At 46.2% G+C, this 21,743-nt stretch overlaps 1 protein-coding gene across 4 annotated transcripts; it reads left to right on the top strand.

Moving 5' to 3' along the window:
* The first annotated feature begins 1,373 nt into the window (after positions 1-1,373).
* LOC124300569 (endothelial transcription factor GATA-2-like) lies at positions 1,374-18,632 on the top strand. 4 transcript variants are annotated; one of them, XM_046754798.1, is made up of 8 exons: positions 1,374-1,600; positions 11,951-12,450; positions 12,902-13,526; positions 13,670-14,233; positions 14,866-14,991; positions 16,377-16,512; positions 16,831-17,005; positions 17,126-18,632. In XM_046754798.1, the coding sequence occupies exons 2-8, from the start codon at positions 11,957-11,959 to the stop codon at positions 17,253-17,255; spliced, it is 2,250 nt and encodes a 749-aa protein (XP_046610754.1). In that variant the 5' UTR covers positions 1,374-1,600; positions 11,951-11,956; the 3' UTR covers positions 17,256-18,632. The 4 variants fall into 4 exon arrangements, with proteins under 4 accessions (XP_046610754.1, XP_046610753.1, XP_046610756.1 ...); XM_046754797.1 differs by lacking the exon at positions 1,374-1,600 and adding an exon at positions 7,977-8,317; XM_046754799.1 differs by lacking the exon at positions 1,374-1,600 and adding an exon at positions 7,980-8,317 and having other exon boundaries at positions 17,353-18,632.
* The last annotated feature ends 3,111 nt before the right edge of the window (positions 18,633-21,743 follow it).

The raw sequence follows: 21,743 nt of genomic DNA, 5'->3' as shown, positions 1-21,743 counted from the left end.
TTCTCGTTATTTTCGTTTCTCAACGTTTCTTCTTTTTTCCGATCGAGCTTTTAATTGCACAATTGTAGACGTACGAAGACGAGATTCGTGAGATTGTCAGAGTCACGCAGTCGGAGGCCAAGCCGGCTCTTATCATCGCTAGGGCTCACGGTATGTGTGTTCGGTAACCATGACAACACCCCCGACTTACAGATAAGAGATTCTCTCCAAGCATCGGACGGATTATGCGCAGCGTGTGTTGTATACCTGCAGCATACAGGGATGGCTGTAAAAACGACCGAGAGGCGGAGAGCGGCGTATAAAAGTGTGTACGTGTACGTAACACGTAGCGCCGAAGAGAGAACGGACGTTCAAAAATCCTTCATTTTTTATTCATTTCAAACACATCGGGGTTACACGAATTTTCTCCGCAATTTTTTCGCAAACGATCGTTCGTGTCTTCATATCGCAAGCCTAACCGATGTTGCATCTTTTACAAGAACAAAAATATAATTACTCCAACGGTAAATTGAACAATCATCCGAATAATTATCGATGAAAAATTTAAAACAAATCAGACGTTAATTTTCCGGACTTCTTCCTCGCTCGCTTCTCTCCTAATTATTTATAATCTATTTGTATCATTTGCCTCTCATTCCATTTCCCAATTGAATACGTATCGTACCGTTAACATTCGTAACATGCCGTGTAACAGGACGATTGAATTCGGATTTTCAATTCACGTCCTCTTCGGATGAATATGAAACTATGAAAAATAAAAAAAAAAAAAAACGCGAGGGTCGACGACCCGTCAAAATTGCGACCACGTCTCAAGACGCGAGTAAAATAGGAATTTTCACCTCTTCCGAGGTATCGCCTACATGGGATGAACTTATATAAAACCGTAAGCATGATAAGTTACAAAATGGCGACGAGGCAATGAGTTTCAGGTGCTCGCGGAGTTACGTACAGGTAAAATGCGAGGGCAGAAAGTAGGTGGGTGGGGGGGATGGAGGGGGCGGCAGCCTCGACGTAATCGTCGGTAAATATTTGAGGGCGGGGGTGGTGGTGGGGGGGGGGGGGGGGGGGCGGCTGCCGTCGCTGCCGCCGTTCCGTCATCGAGTGCGATGATTTCGGAAGCGGTTACCAGGCGGCGACACGTGCGATGCCTTGTGCATCCTACGAGGGAGCGAGAGAGAGAGAGACGGGGAGAGAGGAAGGGCGAGAGAGAGAGAGAGAGAGAGAGCGAAATGCAAGAGGAGAGAATAAAGGTAGAAAAACAGAGAGAGAGAGAGAGAGAGAGAGAGAGAGAGAGAGGGAGATAACGGGAGAGTGGCTCGCTCTCCGATCAGCACTCGGAGGCCAACCAGGTGTTTTCGGCCTGCGTGCAGATCTAAATTAGAGCGCACAACGCGTTAATTCACACGGGGGGCGGCCGTCGACGTCGTTTAGTACACCTGTCCGGCTGCAGGTAAAGAGGAAAAAAATTGAAAAAAAAAAATAAATAAATAAATAAAAACTACGCCGGGGCCTAAGAATCGAGGAGGGATACGATTACTGCAGTCTTTATTGTTTTATCGTCGCATTTACTCGCGGAACGGACGCCGGCGTTGAGCTGAAGGTGAGTTCAGACCATCAAACTGGTTCTCTTTGCAAATTTACGTAACTGTAATCAAAGATGCACCGAGCACGAAGAACGAAAAACTAAAGAAACCGATCGAACGCTGCGCGCTTTTAATCGAAATACGAGAGACCCTGCGGTTGTGTGTAATTTACGTTCGGCGATGAGATGCGTTAGCGGTATACCAAAATGGCGGAGGACGCGGCGCGTCGATACTACCCGAGTCGAAATTTAGGACCTGCATTTCATTCTACCGGGGGTTTATTTATATTTACTTTGCAGGAAACTGAACGCAGAAATCCCAAATTCGACCCTCTAGCTTCTAAAAATTTATAAACAGACCCTACGTTGAAACTCCAACTCCGAAAAATTAAAGTTCCAAAACTCTACTTTGACGTGTTTACAATGAATAATCCTAGGGCCGGTTCGACACAATTTCCATAAGTTTTGGCAACATTTGAAAATTAAGTATCGCATTTCAACTGTATTTATTCAACGTTCTTACGAATACGGAAACCGATTCAACCGGTTGAATATACCGAAAATACGATTCGACCCATGTCTAAACCAATTCCTGTTTAGTGGAATTTTAATTTGATTTCGTACGTTTTAATCGTATTTTTTGTATAATATGAATCACTGTTAATCAGAATCGATGGACCTCTATCAGCGGGGTAGGATTTTGAGCGTCGAAGGAGTGTTTCGAGCAATCAGGTTTAACCCAACCTCCGGAGGGTTAAAGAAAATTCCAAAGAGACCCCACTTTCAACCTAAACTTGGTAAATCGACGAATTTCGAAAATTTTTAGCGTCAAACTTACAGGTTCTGATATTGCATTGAAACAGAACCTACTTTGCCGTCTTTAAAAAGTAAGCGCTCAATTTCTACCAACATATTTATACCGTCAACGTGCCTCTGAAGATAATGGTTTAATAATGATTATGCACATTGAAAATAATTATTGTACCTGCTATTGCAATCGCGTTATTATAACACTCTTGCCCGATTCTGAAGATAACAACATGTCAACTACGCGAGTAGTATAGCACAATTTTTCAATCCAAATTATCATTCGCAATTTCTCAGTTATACCTATTAAATTGCGAACGGAATTGATTATTTTTTTCGTTACAATTATAAATTTGCAACCTTCGTCACCTTCGTTAAATTTTTTACCAGAATCAAGCAAATTTTCGCTCCCGAACACGGTATTGAAAACCCGACCGTAACGATGACTCATTAATCGGTGCAAAGTACACGATAAACAGAACGCGTTTATTTTATCTATAATGTATCGTTGATTCATCCAAGAAAATATTTACCTAATCCCTATTTCTTTTCGGTTTCATCCTCGTGCCCATTGCCGATACGTTTTTATGCATTCCAAAAACACCAAACGTATCCACCGCAGTCATCGGACAAAATTTTGGAAAAGTTCCGATCATCCGTTCATTTCCCATTTAATTTACGTCGACATTTCTGATCGGTTTACCGTCAAATCGAACCCGTTCAGCGGCGTAAAAAGGCCCGACGTGCAACGATAATAATTATCCGTAACGTTCCTCAAAGTCGCATCAGAGATAAAGCGAGGCGCGTGATACGTACTAATTGTGCGAAACGACGACGGAGACGCGATATCGCGCTCGTGTTATAATCCGCGGAATCTAGCCGAGGCCGAGGATTTTTTTTTTTTTTTTTTTTTTTTAAATCCATTTTCTTTTTTTTTCCTCCTTTTTACGATTTCCTTGTTCTTCCGCGGTACAAGGTGGTTTCTTTCCTCTTTCAAAGCCGGCAAAAAGATGAACAGTTTCCGGTTCTCCTCAACCAATAATCCAACATTCGGTCCGCGTTACGTTCTTCTCCGTATTCCTTTCTTTACCCGACACTTTGAAAATCACCCCTCACGAATCGTCGCTGTTTTCACTGGCACAATTTTTCACCGCGGCACAATGCTCCCGTGCATATACGCGTGTGTGTGTGTGTGTGTCGAATCGGAGTCGATTTTCGTATCGTCCGTCGGAGGCCGAAGAGAGACTTACGCGGAGTCGGGTGCAGGTCAGAATTTAACCGAAAGAACAGCCCTACGTGCGGCAGGAGGCGGCTCCGCATACTGAAATTATCATTTTAGCTGATACAAGCTAATGTAATGATGCAGTTTTATCTCTTATATTATCATGGAAAACGAGATAAATGGCGATAGTGTGGTTTATTTTGACAACGCTCTCCCTATCGTCAGCGCCCCGCTGGCTATGCGCGGTTATGTCTCTACGCGAGCTGCTCTGCTCGGCTATACCTTAGACTTAATATAGGTATGTTACATGCACGCAGAAATCAGCCCTCGTATACTTCACGAGGACGCACTTCGTTCGTCCCGATTCTTCGCGTCTCGATCCGAAGATTAGCTATGCACGAAAACCATGAGCGTCGTTTCTAGATATCCAAGTTCGAAGTTTCATTGATCCGGAAGTTTTCGCCTTCAAGTGGCAATATTTGGAATGGTCGGTGTATCGAAACTTTTGAATCGTACGGAAGTAAAATAACGAAAGACGAATTGCTCGAAATCTTGAGTTTCGAAAGTTTCACTGATCACAGAATGACAGTCTAAACATGGTAGACTACTGATCAGTCAGACTTTGAAATATCAAGATGTCGAACAATTCGTCTTTGGTCACACTTCGATGTATCAACCGTTCCAAATATTGATCCTTCCAAGTTTTGACTCCCATCCAAGGTGCCTGCGTATTCTCCTCTCTTGATTTATTTGCGATCAGTGTTTTATAGTGAAGAATCGCGGAGCAGGAAAAATTGGTAAGGTTTAGCGAGTGCCGTAGGTGAAAACAGCAGAGGATTGAGCCACGGTTCCTTAACTCTGAGAATCGGCGATTGCGTGTCCGCGAATAAACATCTATCGTATCGTAGACGCGCGTTACAATTATAAGCTTGAGTGAATTGCGGGCTGTATGGTTGCTCTGTGCACGAACGCGATTATTTTCCGTCGTGCGATTCGTCACGTAGACCAAACGCTTCGACAAGCGTAGGTACAACAAAAAGCGCGACCTGCATCAAGCTGTCCATATTATAACATGACAACCAATTGTTCGATCGGGTCTGGAGAACAAGAGAAAAATAAGACCCAGAGAGACGGTATGAATTAAAGAGGAAAGGGTTCAAAGCTGAGTTATAAGGTAAACGCACCCAAGCTGCATTAAGGATGCATACTTATGGTTCTCATCTTGGCAATGTCGAAATTGCCTCGCGCTCACCCCCCAAAAGCAATCTTGAATTTAACATAATTTACTTTAAATTTAATGCTGTACAAAAAAGATCTCTTGTAAAATTTTCGTAAATCTAATATTCATTCCATCTAAAGCTGTCTTCATTTATCGTGATTTCAATAACGCGATAAATATTAGATTAACGAATATTTTGCAAGAGATCTTTTTTGTACAGCATTAAATTACCTACAAAATAAAAAAATTTTTTCGGGTAATTAACGATGTTCTTAGAAACAATTTCAAATTGATGCATGTTTACGTATAAAAATTCAACTGCTTGGCTGTTATGGGTGTCAGAGTCATCGGAAAAATTCGAGGATTTAGCCGTATTTTTTTCTCTAAACGTTGATAACTTTTGACGAGGGGGGAGTGAGCGCGAAGGTTTTCCGTTGCATGAACAAAATATAATATCTACTCGTAAGAAGCACTCCAATACTCCCATGTACACGATATATATTGGGCCGAAAGGTGCGCGTTGATCAAACGTCAGTCGATGACGAGCGTCAGGGTTTTTCACCAGTCGTCACAGCCGCAGATCAGTTTGCGTGTTCGCCCGTCAGGTGGGTACACCCTACACCCATACCACACATCGCGAAACGAGGAGAAGTCGGCCCAAGTAATAAGCAAAAATCGCGCCCATGCCGCGATCGTCGCGAGGCTTTGAGTGCACGCATTCGTCAATTCGTCATCCCCCGCATCGACGTCTGTCCCGTGGCTGCGCGAAGTGGCGGCCACCGATCGAGGACGATGCTCAGGTGTTACGCGCGTCGTTTGCTGCACGACAAAATGGCCGACGAGCAAGATGGCGCCGGTAAGTTCGGATCGCCCGGCAGCCGCGGCAGCCCCACGGCAGGCGGCTCTTATCTCCCGCTGCCGTCGGCCTCGCGTGGAACGACGAACGCATCTTTCCGGTTTTATCGCCACCGAACAAACACTCGACACCCTGTACATTCAATATACGTTTACATTACGCCCGTGTGTATTGTGTACATACCAGGGTGGTTTTATTTTCTTGTTGACTACCCTTCGAAACGTTAGTTTTCAGCCCGAAGCGAAGCCTCGTGAAACCGGAACTCGGTAGCAGTAGTATTCTGAGAGCCACCTCGTCCGGTTTGAATTTGTCAAACATTATCACCGAAATATCTCGTAAACAAGATATGAACAGATAAATAGTAATAGTAAACGAGACGTAAATAGAAATTTTTGGGAGTTTCGCATTCTATTTTCAACTTCTCCTTTCACGCACTCGGCTTATCTCCAAGACTCCTCCGTACAGATGAATTCTAAACCCAAAAGCGTTCGAGATACGATCTACTCTGAAACGACGCTGGAAATCGTGAAGTATTTAGAATCTCACTCCATGCCGGATGCAAATGAATAAAACAAAAATTGGAATCGGATTGTAGCTTATATATACCTACAATTTATGGATATAAAATGTTTTTACCGTCACTTGTGCCGATTCATCTGCGTAGACACGATTATTCCTCTGCATGCATTTCGCCGTTTACGTAACCCCGATTTCTATTGTTCTCATTCCGAATTGGTCTCATTTTTTCTCGCACTATTATCTCGACAATCTCATTTCGTGCTGCAGCGATCAGCGGATAATCGTTACAAGGTATTACATACGGCTATAATGTATATTTGATACAAAAACCGATCCCGCGGTCTCTGTAATCGCTCAAAGTTACACTCCGGTATCCCCCCTCCCCATACGTATATTTTCTTGGACGATAACGATGTGGTCGCTTATGTAGCTTGGAGGCGACGTTGTACCTGTGTATCTGTTACACAACCTATACAAGTCGGTGTGTTCGACAGATAAGATCCGATCAATTCGCAGTAATAGACTCTATACGCGGAGAATGGTGCAGGTACCTGTATGACACACGTTATAAATTATGTAGGTGTGAAAGGTTTGCGTTACACGTATACACAAACATGCAACAGACAAGTCGCGGTGAAAAATTAAAATCTGCGATAACAACCTGTGTAATTGATCGATCGCTGCAGCAGGTACGTTGACGATTTTTTAATTCTTTATTCTCTGTGACATTTTTCCACTTCTATTTACAGACGCGATCCGCCAATTCCAATCCGGCTTTGAAACTCTCAACGCGAGAGTCGAATCGAAATTTAACGCCTGCATTTGATACGAGCAAGGTTCATATGAACCTGCTTTCGAGGAATCCGAACGGGAAAAACCTACATCGATCCTTCAACCCCTAAAAATTGATGAACAAACCCTACTTTGGAACTCGACTCGTAAAAGTTAAAGTACCAAATCCTACTTCGACGCTCTCGGTAGACGATTGAACCTATTTTGATACCTACTATTCAATCTACAACCTTCTCCATTGAACCCGTAATTCCTCTATAGATATATTATTACAGCGACATTCAAGTGTTTGCGATGAATAATCCAAAGGTTATTTCGACATAATTTTGATAAGCTTCGACAATATTTGGAAGTCAAGTATTGCACTTCGACTGTATTTGTTCAACGTTCTTACGGATACAAAATATCCCTTTCAACCGATTGAATGTACGGAAAATACGATTAAGCTCACGTGTAAACCAATTCCTATTTACTGAGATTTTAATTTGACTTCGTACGCTTTAATCGTATTTTTTTGTATTTCAATCGCCATAAATCGCCATAAATAAATCGACGGACCTTCAACAGCGGCGTAGAATTTTGAGCGTTGACGGAAGGTTTCGAGCAAGCACGCTCCGAACCCAAACTCCGGAGGATTAACGGAGGTTCCGGACAGATCCTACCTCGAGCCTAAACTCGGTGAAATGGTAAATTTCGGAAATTATTAGCGTCCAAGCAGGCTCTGATATTGCATTGAAATAGAATCTATCTTACAATGTTTAACCCCTACGCAAGGCTTAAAGTAGACGGCAAGTTTCGCGCCGGACTAACATGGAGGCAATAATAATAGGACTCGGCCGGCATGCGGCCTCGCTGTGACCAATGGGGTGGTCGGGGCCGGACAATCGGCCGAGGGTTGGGGGACCTAAGCCGCAAAGCGGCGCAGAACGTCACCGTCGGCAGGTAGATAAGTTCGTTTCTCTCCTCTCCTCCCCTCGCCACGCCGCCTGGTTCGTCGAGCTGAAACGTCGCTTTTGAGCCCGGTGGTAAAGTGCGGGGGGCCGACACGCGACCGACACCCACGCATCATTCCAGTTATTCTCCGCAGTTTGCCGCGCGCGGTTTAAGCAGGCAGGCAGACCGATCAGAGCAGCACCGCTCGAGCCCCTGCAAAACCCGACCCTGATCCTCGTCCATGTGTGCGGTGTGATAGTGCGCCGAGAGTGCGAGCATCCGAGAGGAATTTTCCGACCCTTCCTCGCTCTTCGAATCGTCAGCCACGCGAGGAACGCCGAGAAATCAAGTCAGTCCGTTCAGATGCGACACGTTACTGCGGTTGAGGTAATTTTTAAGGTCTACCATTATTTTTAAAAATATCCCCAGGACAAAATTCCCCCTGAAGAGTTTTACGTTTTCACCCAGAGCAATCATCGAATTCGCAAAATCGCACGTTTAATTTTCAATTTGGTACGTTTTGGCTTAATTTAATTTCATTCAGTTTAATGTACACTTTTGTCATTTTGTGTCAGTTTCAAGGATGATTTTGTCCTGAAAGGATTTTATCCGGGGGAATTTTGTCAGGGCGACTTCGTTAATGCGAGATTTTTACCGGCCAACAATTTTTGGTCGCACTACGGTGGGAGGGATTTACTTGTTTTCGAATACGAAAAAGAGATCGTGCCATTTTTGACAATGAACCTTAATACCGACGAAATTTCTTCCGGTGATTATTTCTCCAGGCCGTGGATTAGCTAAAGACTGAGTGTCTTGTGAATTGTGGGACTAAACTTTCATACGAAATTGCTTGCGAGGTGAATACTGGTAGTTGATAGAAAAATTATTTTTCTTTGCATCGTATAACTGTATAATAGAATGAGCTCACAGGAACCACTATCTAAGTGACGTTGAAGTTATATTTCCAGGCTGACAATTTGTGTGTTGAACGATCGCCTTGTTCCATGTTGGTAAATCAGCTCCAAAGGGGGTCAAAGGCCGTAGCGGGTCAAGCGGGGTGAAAATTCCTTTCACGAATACCGTAAGGATATTTCAAGGATAAGCAGGTACCATCGAAAGACGAAGATTCTGCGAGCAACAGATCTCAATCTCAGTTGGTTGTCGAGAAAAATAGAGAAAACTAAAAGATACAAAATAATTTTCACCCTACGATTCATCTGACCGATGTGTTTCAAAATTCATGGGGACAAATTTTTAGCTCCATAAACTCACGATGAAAAAAATTATTGTCTCTCTTAAAATCTTTGTTTTTCACTGTGATACTTTTCGGGAAAAATTATGAAACTTATTTTTACATTTCTTATAGATTTCTCAACAACTGGTATTTTTTTCAAAACTTTCGTAACGGTACACCCTAGTTACCAAACAAAAAAAAAACAAAAATAAGAACCTTGTTTGTTATCAGAAGAACTGAATTATTAAACGAGTTTCAGGCGCATTATTGGATCATAAATGATGTGCTGAAATAATTCATTTGCGTTAACGTAACTCAATTATTTTAGCGTATTATTTATGAAAAAATAAGAGTAGAGTTTTCAATAGTACGGCCTCGAGTACGGCTAAAACTTGTTCGAGGTTACCTCATACTGTAAAATTTTTAGAAGCTGTTTGTTGTTTACCCCCTTTGATAGACAGTTTGCACGGTTAACTAACATGCAATACGAGGATTGACGGTGAGACGTGTAAATTCAATTTCTTCTCTCAAAAAACATGGAAAGGCGCGAAGAGACATATTTTATCAAATTGTATTTTTTCCCCATAAAAATGTTTGAACCCACTCCTCGAAGCGTACGTGAGTTGACTACTAAAAAAATTTGACATTACCTCGGCAATTTGCCCAATATTAACTTTGCTCGAAAAATATCACAGTGAAAAACAAAAATTTGAGAGTGTTGTCTCTAATTTTGATTCGTGAATTTATTGAGCTAAAAATCTATCCGTTGCGCGCGTGAAAGCTCTCGACTTCCTTAATAACATATCAAAGTTTTAGACTAATCGGTCAACTCAATCCTAGGGAAAAATCTATTTCACATATTATAGTTTTCTTCACTTTTCTCGAAAAGACAATTTAGATTGAGGTCCGATACTTTCAGGATCTTCATATTTTAATAGTATTCTTATCCTGCTTAGCCCCTTACGGCTTTGGACCAACAACTTGTTCCGCGGGTTCCTGAAACTATCCAGTGATGACTCATCGTTGTGTGCCCCGAAAGAAACTCTTTTGTGACGGAATGTCAGCTTGTAAAAATGAATGAAACGAAGTGAACGCTAGTGAATTGTGCTCGTCCAAGAAGAACGTCGTTTAGATCGTCGCTAAACTACGATTCTTGTGTCAAAAAAGTGGGAAATAAGGTGAAAACTCGTACGGCGGCAGCATCGGTATGATTCATTATCAGCCGAAAAGAGAACCCGAGAGTTTATTGCACGTGAAAACCTCGATTCTATCCTAGTCACGACCCTATACATTCGACATAACGATGAAAGAGTTTCAAATTGTTGGGGAAATGAACTGGCGCAAGACGGACATTACATTACGTACATGATTTACCGTCACAAGAGATTCGTCACATTTATAGACGGAATCGTTATCGCAGCAGAGTGTCGAGGGTGAGTGTAAGGATGGGTAGGTAGGCGGCGGTTTGAATTTGCTCAGGAACGCGTCATCGGTCGAGGGTTTGGCACTGAGGTTTACAAGTTGGTGGACTGGGGGATTTTCGTACGCTTCAACCTACACAGCTCTGCCTTTCTAATGTACGTACCTGCGTTTACCGGCGACAAAAACGTGAGTCACATTTTACAGTGTGTTTACCCAACGCCTCAACACGCTGGGCTTTGGCCGGACGGTATTTAATGACTTGACGACGTCGATCTGCACGCCTTTTCAACGCTGTGGTTCTACCGCTTTGCCAAATTTCCTATGATAAAATATTACGTACAATGCGGTGTCGGGTCACCGTGTAGTTAAACTTATTACCGTGCGGAAACGATGTTTGCCTCTCGAGTTGCAATTTATCAGCCGTTAATTGTCCCAGATGTCGAGTGTAGATAAGTCATCAATGCGGAAGAATGGTACAAGGACATCGTTCAAAAGCCTCGTTTCGGTTTCTATAGAAATTCTAACGTCAAGTTTTCGTCACACTTAACCAGACGTGGAATTTGACTCTTTTGGAAAACGAATTTACCCTCGTGGAAAAATTTTAGCACAACCGATATCATATACGGGAGTTGGGCTGACGCGGCGAGCGATTATTGAGATCGCGAATACGAGACGAGATTGTCGGATGAACTGGTTAGTACGAAATTCCCCGCCTCTCTTTTCGCTGTGTAAACACAATGATCGGTTGCAAGTCGGTCGGTGAGAGCTCGACGGGATTATCGGGGAAGGGGATTAGCCTTTATCTGAGGCTTGGACACTCGGGGTATTAAGACGCATTGATGCAGGTAGCTCTCGTGGATAGATAAAAGAATCGGATGATTGAATGAGGCCGAGACGACGAAGCTCTGTGTCTGTCTCTTTTGTCAAACAGTTACAAATTCGGTTGAAATCGTCTAACTTCCGAGATAGGTGCCTTGGAGGACAATGCGAATGACTAGCGTGGGCGGGGGGAACAAAGCGCGCGTCACCTCGTTTGAAGAAACGATCCCGAAACCGGCGGAAGTCGAAACTTGACATTGCGGAGCGGAAGTGTGACGTGCCGGGCAAACAAAGTCTCACATATTTCAGCTCGCCACGTCTCGAGCTTAAGGTGCGCCTCGGGCTGCAGCGCAGTGAAAACCGGGCACAACGCGTGTCGTCGCGTGCCAACCGTCTCGACCCCCCTTCCAACATTTTCCGGTCCATGACTAACGGACCCGACAGCCAACCGAGAGAAGGCCCAGACGGATATATCCATCGAACGACCCAGAAACCGATGAACCGAATATCTGCAGAGAGACCGATCGGTCGGCGCTTGCTTCCAGGTAACCATGAAGGAGCCCCTGATCAGCAACCAGCAGGAGTCGAAGATAGACTGGGACGGAAATCGGACTGAGGGAAATTCGCCTCGAATGTCGCAACAACCCCCGGATGACCAGAACCAGGAGCCGAACCCCCGCAGCGTGATAACCGCCAGGCGGCATGTCAGAACCATAACCACAGCGGGACACATAACCGAGGGGACGGTCGGAGACCAGGAATCCGAATCCCCGATACCGAGTCCCGTTGGCGCGGGGTTGCAGCAGGCCATGCCGGTCGGCACCGCCCAGGAACAACACGAGCAACATCAGCACCAGCAACCGCGATACCAGCAGGATGATCAGCACCAGCAACACTTCATCGAGGTATCGCGAGGCTCAAGTCCCGGTGATCCTCGTGATCAGCACCACGTTCCGACGTACGCCACCAACGGTCAGGACAACACCGATTCACAGGAGAGCGGAGAATCCAACATCACAATCGCTGTCAGCAAAGAACCACCGAGGTAACCACGCTTCGATGTTTTATTACCGGACCGATGACTCCGTTCGGCTTCAATGACTTACAAGTACTGAAGAATATTGTAATTCTGACAACGCTGATATAGTGGAGTAATGAGTATTGGAATTTTAGGTCAACGAATTACGTAACATCATCTTTCGTTAACGGCTCGACTCGAGTAAGGTAGCTCTTCGGAAGGAATATACATTTGTTAAACTGTCACTTGTCATATCCGTAGACCCTCGGCCGGTCCCTCATTACCTTGTTTTCTTTCTGTTTTTGACACTTTAATTAAATACGTATTCGTTCTGAGAAGGGGCCCTTACTCGGGTCGAAACGTTAACAAAAGACGGTGTTACGTTTTCATTGACATACAATTTCAACACCCGTCACTCCATTGATTTATAACTGCAGTCTGCTGACTTGAAACTTGTACACCTGCAAATTTGATCTAGATACGGGACGCCGAGACCCGAGAGAACAGAAGTGAGGTATATGTACGGAAATCAGGAACAGGAAGTGCGTAGGGAGGAGCTGGTGGTGCATGGCGATCACCAGCAGCAGCAGGCACACCAGAGGTACAGTCCTCAGGAGAGTGAGTTGCGGGCGAGGTACCAAGGGTCGCCGCTCGGTCACCGCGAGGATTACGCAGCCTCGCCAATGGTTTCGCAAGCCGGGGGAACTATCCAGATATCGGCGTCACCGGCAGCTCCGTATTCCCCACCGATCGATGGGATCAGAGCAGCTCAGCAACAGCAGCAGCAACAGCAACAGCAGCAACAACAACAGCAACAGCAACAGCAGCAGCAGCTCGTAGTCGCGGGATACTCGGATCCCGGTAGCGTGAATGTCAAGTACGAGGCTGAGACCGTCGCAGCGACAGAGAGCATCAAAGGCTCCAGTACTTACACGACCCTGGAGACCGTTGCTCTAGCCCCAACGCAGCCGGTTCAGTACGCGCAGTACATCTCAGCAAGCGAATCGTTTCAACAGACAGTTCCAAGTTACAGCTACTCGAAACCGGGTGATTTCTACCTGAGCTTTCCAGCCACAAGTCAAGCTGGAGGCCGAGCGGCAGAGGTGAGTATCTATCTTAAATAAGTCAGTGTGAATTTTGAGATTGCATATCAACTCACATCTTCGCGCCCGGGTGCAATGGCTCGAGATTATCGTCAGTCGTTAATCTAATCACACCTCCTCGCCGCTCCTCCCTTACCCTCAAGGTCGACTCACCGAGCAGTGTCTACATAAAAAGTGACCCGACTCTCACCTCATCCTCGCTTCTAAGCGGTGGACGACTCCCGCCGCTGCATTACGAGCAGCCTGGATCTCCCGGGTCCCAGGTCACCCTCCATGGAAGCGGGACGGCTACCTACCAGTACGTCAAATCCAACGGGGACCAGTACTGGTCTACGGGGGGATCGACACCACCATCGACCCTTGAGTTCGTCCAAGGGTACGGGGGCGGCGTCGCGGCCATTTCGGCCAACGACGCCGCCAACATGCAGCTCTACCCTGGCGGCGGGTACAACGGTGTCGGTAACGGGAACGGACCCCAGTCACCATGGACCACTCTGCCGCCCGGTGCGGGCGACGACTCCTTCGAAGGCCCCATTATGACCGCCGAACTTAAGGAGTGCGTCAATTGCGCCGCCAACATGACACCTCTGTGGCGGAGAGACGGTACTGGACACTATCTCTGCAACGCCTGCGGCCTCTACAGCAAAATCAACGGTGTAAACAGACCTCCGATTAGATGCGGGAAGCCGAAGCAGCCCGTCGCACCGGTGAGTAGATCTTCTTTCGTATGTTTTGCGATAAAGTCGCGGGATGACGAGAGGTCAGCTGAGTTTTGTTCCCGACCTCTCCAACTTCGGGTCAATTTTTCGAACACCGAAGTTCATTCTCCCGGATTAAGTATATCGGAAAATTACCTTAAGCACCCTCAAGGCTCGGACTTGACTGCTGGAATCAGGCCATTGATATTTGTTCTGATAAGGTGGTCGAGCTGTTCGTTCGTCCGCGGTTCACGGAGGTGACTAGCGACAGACAGACAGACAGACAGACAGACGGGCACGAGGGATGGCTCGTTCTGCTACACGACTTCGATATTAAGTAATGTTTGTGCACTCGACGGGCAAGCGAGCGAACAAGCAGCTCGAGCTAGCCAGCCAGACCCTTATCTCTCTATCCGGGCGAGCAAATACGACGAGAAAACCCGCGTCAACCGACACAATGCGGTACTCGAGAGACAGGCTCTGTTTGCTCTAGTTTACTCCCCCTCACCTCTGCCCTGGATACCAAAATTCTTCCTCGAGGAGGCGCGGTCTCCCTCCTCGTTCCATGCACAACAACATTTGTCAACGAATAAACCGTCTCGATCGTTTCGGTGTTTTTAAATTGTGTGACATTTTTTCAGACCGGGGGTCGCAGGACGGGAGTTCAATGCGCCAACTGTCACACCAGCAACACGACGCTCTGGAGACGCAACAACAACGGCGAGCCGGTTTGCAACGCGTGCGGACTTTACTACAAGCTGCACAACGTGAGTTTTGGGTCGTTTTCAGAGTTTAACAACCCTCTGTTTATTTGGCTTTTGATATCAGCGCCGTGGCGCTACGTTTAATTATATTCCCGGCGGTGAAGGTGACAACCTCACTCGGCCGGCCAACCCGTATCTCGGAGCGATTGCGATGATCCACATTTAGATAACCCCCGTGCTGCGGCACCAAACCGTCTGTAACGTATTCGGTAACGTGATAATGGTGTGTGACGGTAGTGAGGAGAGTTGGACGCCGAACGAAATCATCATCCTCGTGACGCAAGGCGGATCTTGCTCCACGGGCATGCTTTAAGTGAGGCTGTAAATTTCTAGTCGAAACAAGCGCCGTAAAGGGCGCAAACAAGTACGCCAAGTCTCGCGAGATTCCTCTTCCAGGAACGGTTCACGCGCGTTTGGAGAACAAACAGAGACAGCGCCTCCTCCTCCTCCTCTTCTGCAGGCGACCCGCTGCATGGCTGCTCATGTATAACTCATCCCCGAAGCGAGACAATGAGAAAAGAAAGAATTCTTTCCGCTCTTGAGCGTTTGAGCTCTGAAAATCCAGGCGCCATTCAAACTCGATGGTATCGACGACGTGCGGTCGTCATTCCGATACGAGAGGTGACGTCAACCATAGGAATACCATTTTTATGCGCCGGGATCTCAGGGTAACCAACGGTGCTCTACTAACTCGTAGACTTTATTGTGTGCACGTCGTACCTGCCTCGGTGGATTACGATACTGTTTAAACTGTGCCCGAGACGCACACCGAGGCAGATCTACGTGCCCGAAGATGGAAGGCGAGTGGTAACCGGTAATTCTAAGCCTTGAGCAACCTCTTTGTCCGGGCCGGTAATCAACTTCATCATTTTTAATTAACATTAATCTTGCGTGTCGGTCGACCGGTCTTATCGCGGTCTTGCCATCGCTCGGCAGTTGCGATAAGACACCGTAATTACCTAACTATTTCTGTCGAAAATAATTTCACCACCGAATAAAAAGATCGCGGGTAAGCTCGACGCGTCACCGTTCGGATTATCTCTTCATCGCGCCGATCATCGATACATATACAGGCACCCGCGCTGTATCTATACATAGGCACTCAGAACTGTTGCTTAACTTAAAAATCTTCCATTCACCAAGATCGATTCCACTGCTCGCTTTGTATCTCAGCCATGTCAGCCAGCTCTTCGCCTGTTTTCCCCCAAGTTCGATCAACCCGTTACTAATTATACCGAATCCTCCTATCAAGCCTAGATGCTTATCCGATTTCAATTGGCTCCGGCGATCCAAAGTCCGAATCTCTTCGCTCCGAGACAGTTGCAGTTGCCTGAAATATCCCCGCGGCTTTGAGACATGCTCTACCACTTTACTCCTTCCGTTTTCAGGTGAACCGACCTCTGAGCATGAAGAAGGAGGGAATCCAGACACGCAAGAGGAAGCCGAAGAACCCAGCAAACCTGCCGGGAAGTCTGGCTGGATCGAGTGGAATGCACAAGACCGAGCTTAAAGCGAGCTTACTCGGTGAGTCTCCGGTGAGCAAGACACTCATTATTATCAAGTAAAAATCAGCGAAACAAAGGAACCTCGACGTCGATGCGCACAGTTCTCTAATTATCCTCCCGATGCATGATGGCCGACCAAATTCCCCGCGCATTCGCCGTGGGCGGACCCTGGCCCTCGATTGGTCGGAGCGTTTCCGATAAGCTTCCGCTCTTTGTGACCCCTTCCTCTCTCCTCGGCGAAAGAGGGCTAGTCGATAGATAGACGGAGGGTTGGATGGAGGGGAAGACGGAGTATCGATCTCCTTCGTTTCTGATCCTTGTGTTTTTCGTGTTTCAGTGGAATCGAAACTGCAGCTGAACATGTACGCCAACGGCGGTTCGGGGGGTGGATCGGGTGGCGGTGACGAGCACTATTTACCCGTCGGTGCCCTCACCACTGCCCAGCTGAACCACGCGCATTCACCCCTAGCGCTGCCCTCCGCTGCCGCCCTTAATCGTCAGACCACCCTCTCGTGAGTTGAAAATTCGACATTGGAAGCTTGGAGATATTTGCTAGTTAAGATGCGACAGGACACGCTGCACAGCGACTGCTTTTATCGTTGAAATTGACCGTCGTGCCACTTCGTCTCTAGCTTGACAAGACAGTTTCCATCATCCCCAGGGATGCGATATCTTACCATTCTTCGTCTGCAAATTTCACACCACTTTTACCGCCAACCTATCTCGCCCGTCGGAAACAAAACGACGCTAGTTACTTCCTGACAGGAACAGCTACAGCTTCTGACATCCTGATGCAGCGAGACTGAAAAGTGAAATTGCTGATGGCATTCAATAAAAATTCTCTTCAATTTTGATACAGGGTGCCCCCGCTGGAACCGATCAATAGTCGATCGGCGGCCGATCTAACGTCGGTAATAACCTCGACAACAGCCGCTCATACCGACAGAAACTGATCTCGCATGTGGGTAAGCGATTATAGAACGTGTCTTGGCGTGATGCCGACCGTGCGCTGTTATACTGGCTAGTGATGTGGCCGAGCTGATTTGAGATCAGTTCAGTGGGTAACTGAAGCGCCCTCGTCGCCCTTTAACCGTGGTCAATAGTGAGTATATTTTATTACCGTGTTTTCTAGAGGCATTCCAACTGCGCTGGATGATTGCCGTGAATTCCATAACGGATAACACATTATTAATTTATATGACTTATTATTAATATCATTTTTATGTAATATTAATTAAGTACCTTATTATAGGTAAATATTAACTAGGTAATTTGTTATCACCGTCGTTGTTGTTAGGATTAATTATGACTATCGTTATCATTTTATTATTAAGACCTTCTGTAGCGAAGTTTTATCCCATCACGTACAGTCGGTATGACCTTTTAATTAATCGTTGTAGCGGAATACTAAATTTAATATGTATATATACATATATATGTATATATGTGTGTATATATATATATATATATATATATATCTCTTTTTTACCAAATTCCCAAAGATTTATAAATACCCATATATGTATATGACTATATACATATGTATGTGTATATATATATGTATACTTTTATGTGTGCGCAGTGTATTATAAACGGACAGAAGGAAAAAAAAAATTAGCCCAAAGAGTAATATATTATTATATAAAATAAATACGTACGTGTAATATATTAACGTAAATATTATACACGTGAATGCAAGAATATAAATATTTAAGTGTAACTAAGCGCAGTTATTGTATGTAGAATGACGTAAACGTAACATATATAGCGTACTGTAAGCCGACACAGCGATAAGAAATATTAAGATACCCTAGCAGACTTGAATAACTCACGTGGAGTAATTGTCGATGTCATTACACTGATCGTATCTAATTATTATACCTTTATAATACATAAGTGAATGTATAGTAATATTATATACAGTATACATATAATCGTTACATGTGTACATTACCGGTCAGTGATCGAAAACCGGTAATGTACACGTACGCAATATTTAAAAGATTATTGATCGAAACAGCAGGTTCAAAAAAAAATTAATATATCATTTTTGCTTTTTGGTCATCCAGGGAGAAATATTTAACCGTCTCTTGGCGGACTTTGAAGCAATTCAGAATAAAAATACGACAAGGCGGAAACCGAAGACATTAAGAAGCATTTAATTAGCAATCGCGAGTCATGTGATTTGCTTGCGCGAAAGTTTCGTGAAATGGGGTTGAGCGCGATTACTGCGCAATTGGGGTGACAGAGGGCTGCGCAAGAAAAGGGACTGCCGGTGACTCGGGGTGGATTAACTATGCTAGAAGATCCGGGACGAGTGGATAGTGCCGGGTTCGGTTGGTCCTCTCTCTCTCTCTTTCTTTCTCTCTTTCTCTCTCGGACGAATGGCTCGGCCGGAGACGAGGCGCGAAGAGGGGGGGAAGTCCATCAGCCGAAAGAGCGGTAAGACTCCTATCAAGCCGGTCTCGACTCCGCTAAGGGCTATTCCATGTTAGCCGGTCGTCGGGCGATCTTTATTTTTATTTCGTCCTCCTTTTTCTTCCTCTTTCCTCACTTCCAGTCCGAGCAGTATTTTCTTCCTTTTCTCGTCTCCTTTTCTTATTCTTCTTCTTCTTCTTCTTCTTCTTCTTCTTCTTCTTCTTCTTCTTCATCTTCTCTCGTTCGCAGCCTGGCGTCGCCCTCGGAACTCTGCAGACGTTACGCTGCACCGATTCCGAATTAACCTCGCAATAACTGTCCTTGATCAAGGAAATCGAGAGAGCTTTTCCCGCTCGAAATACATCGCCGATTTAAAAAAAACACCCCGGTATACGCCTGCGGTCGACGTCGGCGCGACGCCCGACGCCGCCGACGGCCAGGCGACAACCGCATTCCCCCGTTATCAACTCCACTTCGCTAGATTCCCACAGATTCAAGGCTCGGAATACACCGCGATGCGCGCTTCTCTTATACGTATACGAAGACCGCAAGCGGCGCCAACATTCCACGATCTTGTTCAATTCACTCGGGGGTTAATGGAACGTTGCTCAAGGGACCAACGAAGCCGAAAACGGAAACCGAGTATTTTACTTTATTCATACACCGTTACGTACGGTCCAACGTGAAAGCGTCCGTTAGTTCCAAAAGTCTACGCGACGTTCAGGGACGATTCTTCACCGGCAATGAGATAGAGCGAACTTGTAAAGCATGGGGCAACTCGCCTGAATTGGGACCACACCTGCCCCTCCTTGCCCTAATCAACTGAAACAGTCACAATCTCCGCGAGGAAGACACCCCGGTACTTTAAGAGTACCTCTTTGGCTGTCCAGCTCAACCGCATTAATGTACCAGGCACTTTAAAAACCGGCGAGAGAAGGACTGGTACATTGTTTACTCACGTGCCTCGAAAGCTCAAGCTGTTGTCGGAGTCAGATTATGAGAGAGAAGGACGAATACTCGGGTGAATTTATTGGCTGCGAAGTTCTCAGACCGAAATTAATCTGTCCTCCGATCATGATTTCACGAACGTTTCTCATCCCACGTTTGACGGAATATTATCATCATCCCTGTTATCGTGGTGAGATTGGATTTTTCGTGTTGTACAAATGATCGGTGATTACCGATTTCAGATTACCGGTTTTTATAGTCTCGCGATCTTGGGCAGTTCGTATCCCAAGCAGCGTATGTTGATATGCATATTCAGAAGCTCGTACCACACGACACTCTTCCTGTCTTGGAAAACAAAGTTGGAAACATTAACGGACTCGTTGGCTACCGGATTGATTGACACCGTTTACTTTGTTCCAGTAAAAGAGTGTATCAGCCAGCGATGGCCGGTAACGATAGGCATATAATTGGATTACTCAATCATCCGTTAATGGAAGCTCGATAGGAGGAAACTCGTCATTCTTCACCGATATAACTGACCCGGCGCAACTTGGGACCAGTTGGTATCAGCGAGATTCGCCTCAAGCTCGACTGTCACTCGGAAGATATCTCTCTTCGTCAAGTAACGCGATCCTTGACACCGTTCCTCTGCAAGGGATCAATATGGAGGAGAGCCTGCGGGTTCGACAATGATCTTCTACGGGACTGCAGACAGGATTCTGGGTTCCCGATCGGAGGCATGGCGCCGACGGAGTCCACTTATCAACCAGGACCCGTTACACCTTTCCCTAATTTCTTTTCTTTATTTCTAGTCGTCCTCCCGATCGTTCGACTCCATTCCAGCCCCGGCATCAGGGTTATCTACGAGATTACACGTGCATTACGGGATTGAGTCCTCGTTCTTGGCCGCCCCCGCCGGTTCCCCCCTTATTCCTCGTTTGTACGTTTCCAAATATTCTACTCCAAGACTATTCTCCGTCCGTAGGAAATTAATGACTGATCACCCACCGACTCGAGGGACGCCGAGTGGTTTGCCTAACGGTACCTGCCTGCACTTCGAGCTTCGACCACCGAAATGACTGCTTGGTGGTTTCGAGTAGCGGAGGACGTGTATATTTCTTGATAGCCAACCAATTTCACGAACGCGACATGGAGCCGAATAAGAAGTTGAAGAACAATCCGCACCGCGTTATCATCCCTCGCCTCGCGCTGCATACACGGTTTGCAGGGCTAATCTCCTGTCTTCTTAGAAGTTCATTCGCGATAGAGGGATACTTTATCGTACACCTCGGTGGATCGAAGAAGCGACGGACGGACGGCAAGCGAGAGGAAGAGGGACCCCGGTCTTTATTCCCGTCACATCGCCCTCCCGATTGGTCGACAAGGTTCCAAGATGGCTGACGAGCAATCCTCTCGATTAACCAGCGAGTGCACGTGCACGGTAACCGCGTCCACGGCGAACCGTGGGTGGAGGAAAGTTTAATTTTTGGAATTTGAGCCGAGCTCGAAAAGCTCTACCGCCCGCCGAAATCGGTCGGATAGCCGCAGCCGCTCGAAATACCCCGACCCAGTCGAAGGAACTCGAACGATCGAGTTACAACCTCAACGTTGCTCGATATCGGATCAAACGGGCAACGTGGTGTTCGTGCGGTGAACCGAAGGCGCGAATAAATCGCTCGCCCACTCCGAGCTCGGAAGGTCCAAGCTCATCTTGTTGGACTCGGAGGTCACCGCATCCGGCGCGAGGAACGCGACGAGCGGTCGTCGGTGAATTCGGGCGAAGAGTTACGAGAAGAAAACCCGCTCGCGATGGTGGAAAAATTGTCCGCTATTATCGTCTGGAAGACCTCGCCGCAACGGGGGGAACGAGCGTGTCCCGGCTGC

The sequence above is a fragment of the Neodiprion virginianus genome, chromosome 3 (assembly GCF_021901495.1).
Source record: "Neodiprion virginianus isolate iyNeoVirg1 chromosome 3, iyNeoVirg1.1, whole genome shotgun sequence".
In the NCBI taxonomy this organism is placed as follows: Eukaryota; Metazoa; Arthropoda; class Insecta; order Hymenoptera; family Diprionidae; genus Neodiprion; species Neodiprion virginianus.
Note: the sequence above shows the minus strand (reverse complement) of the source record. Positions and strands in the feature narration are given on the sequence as shown.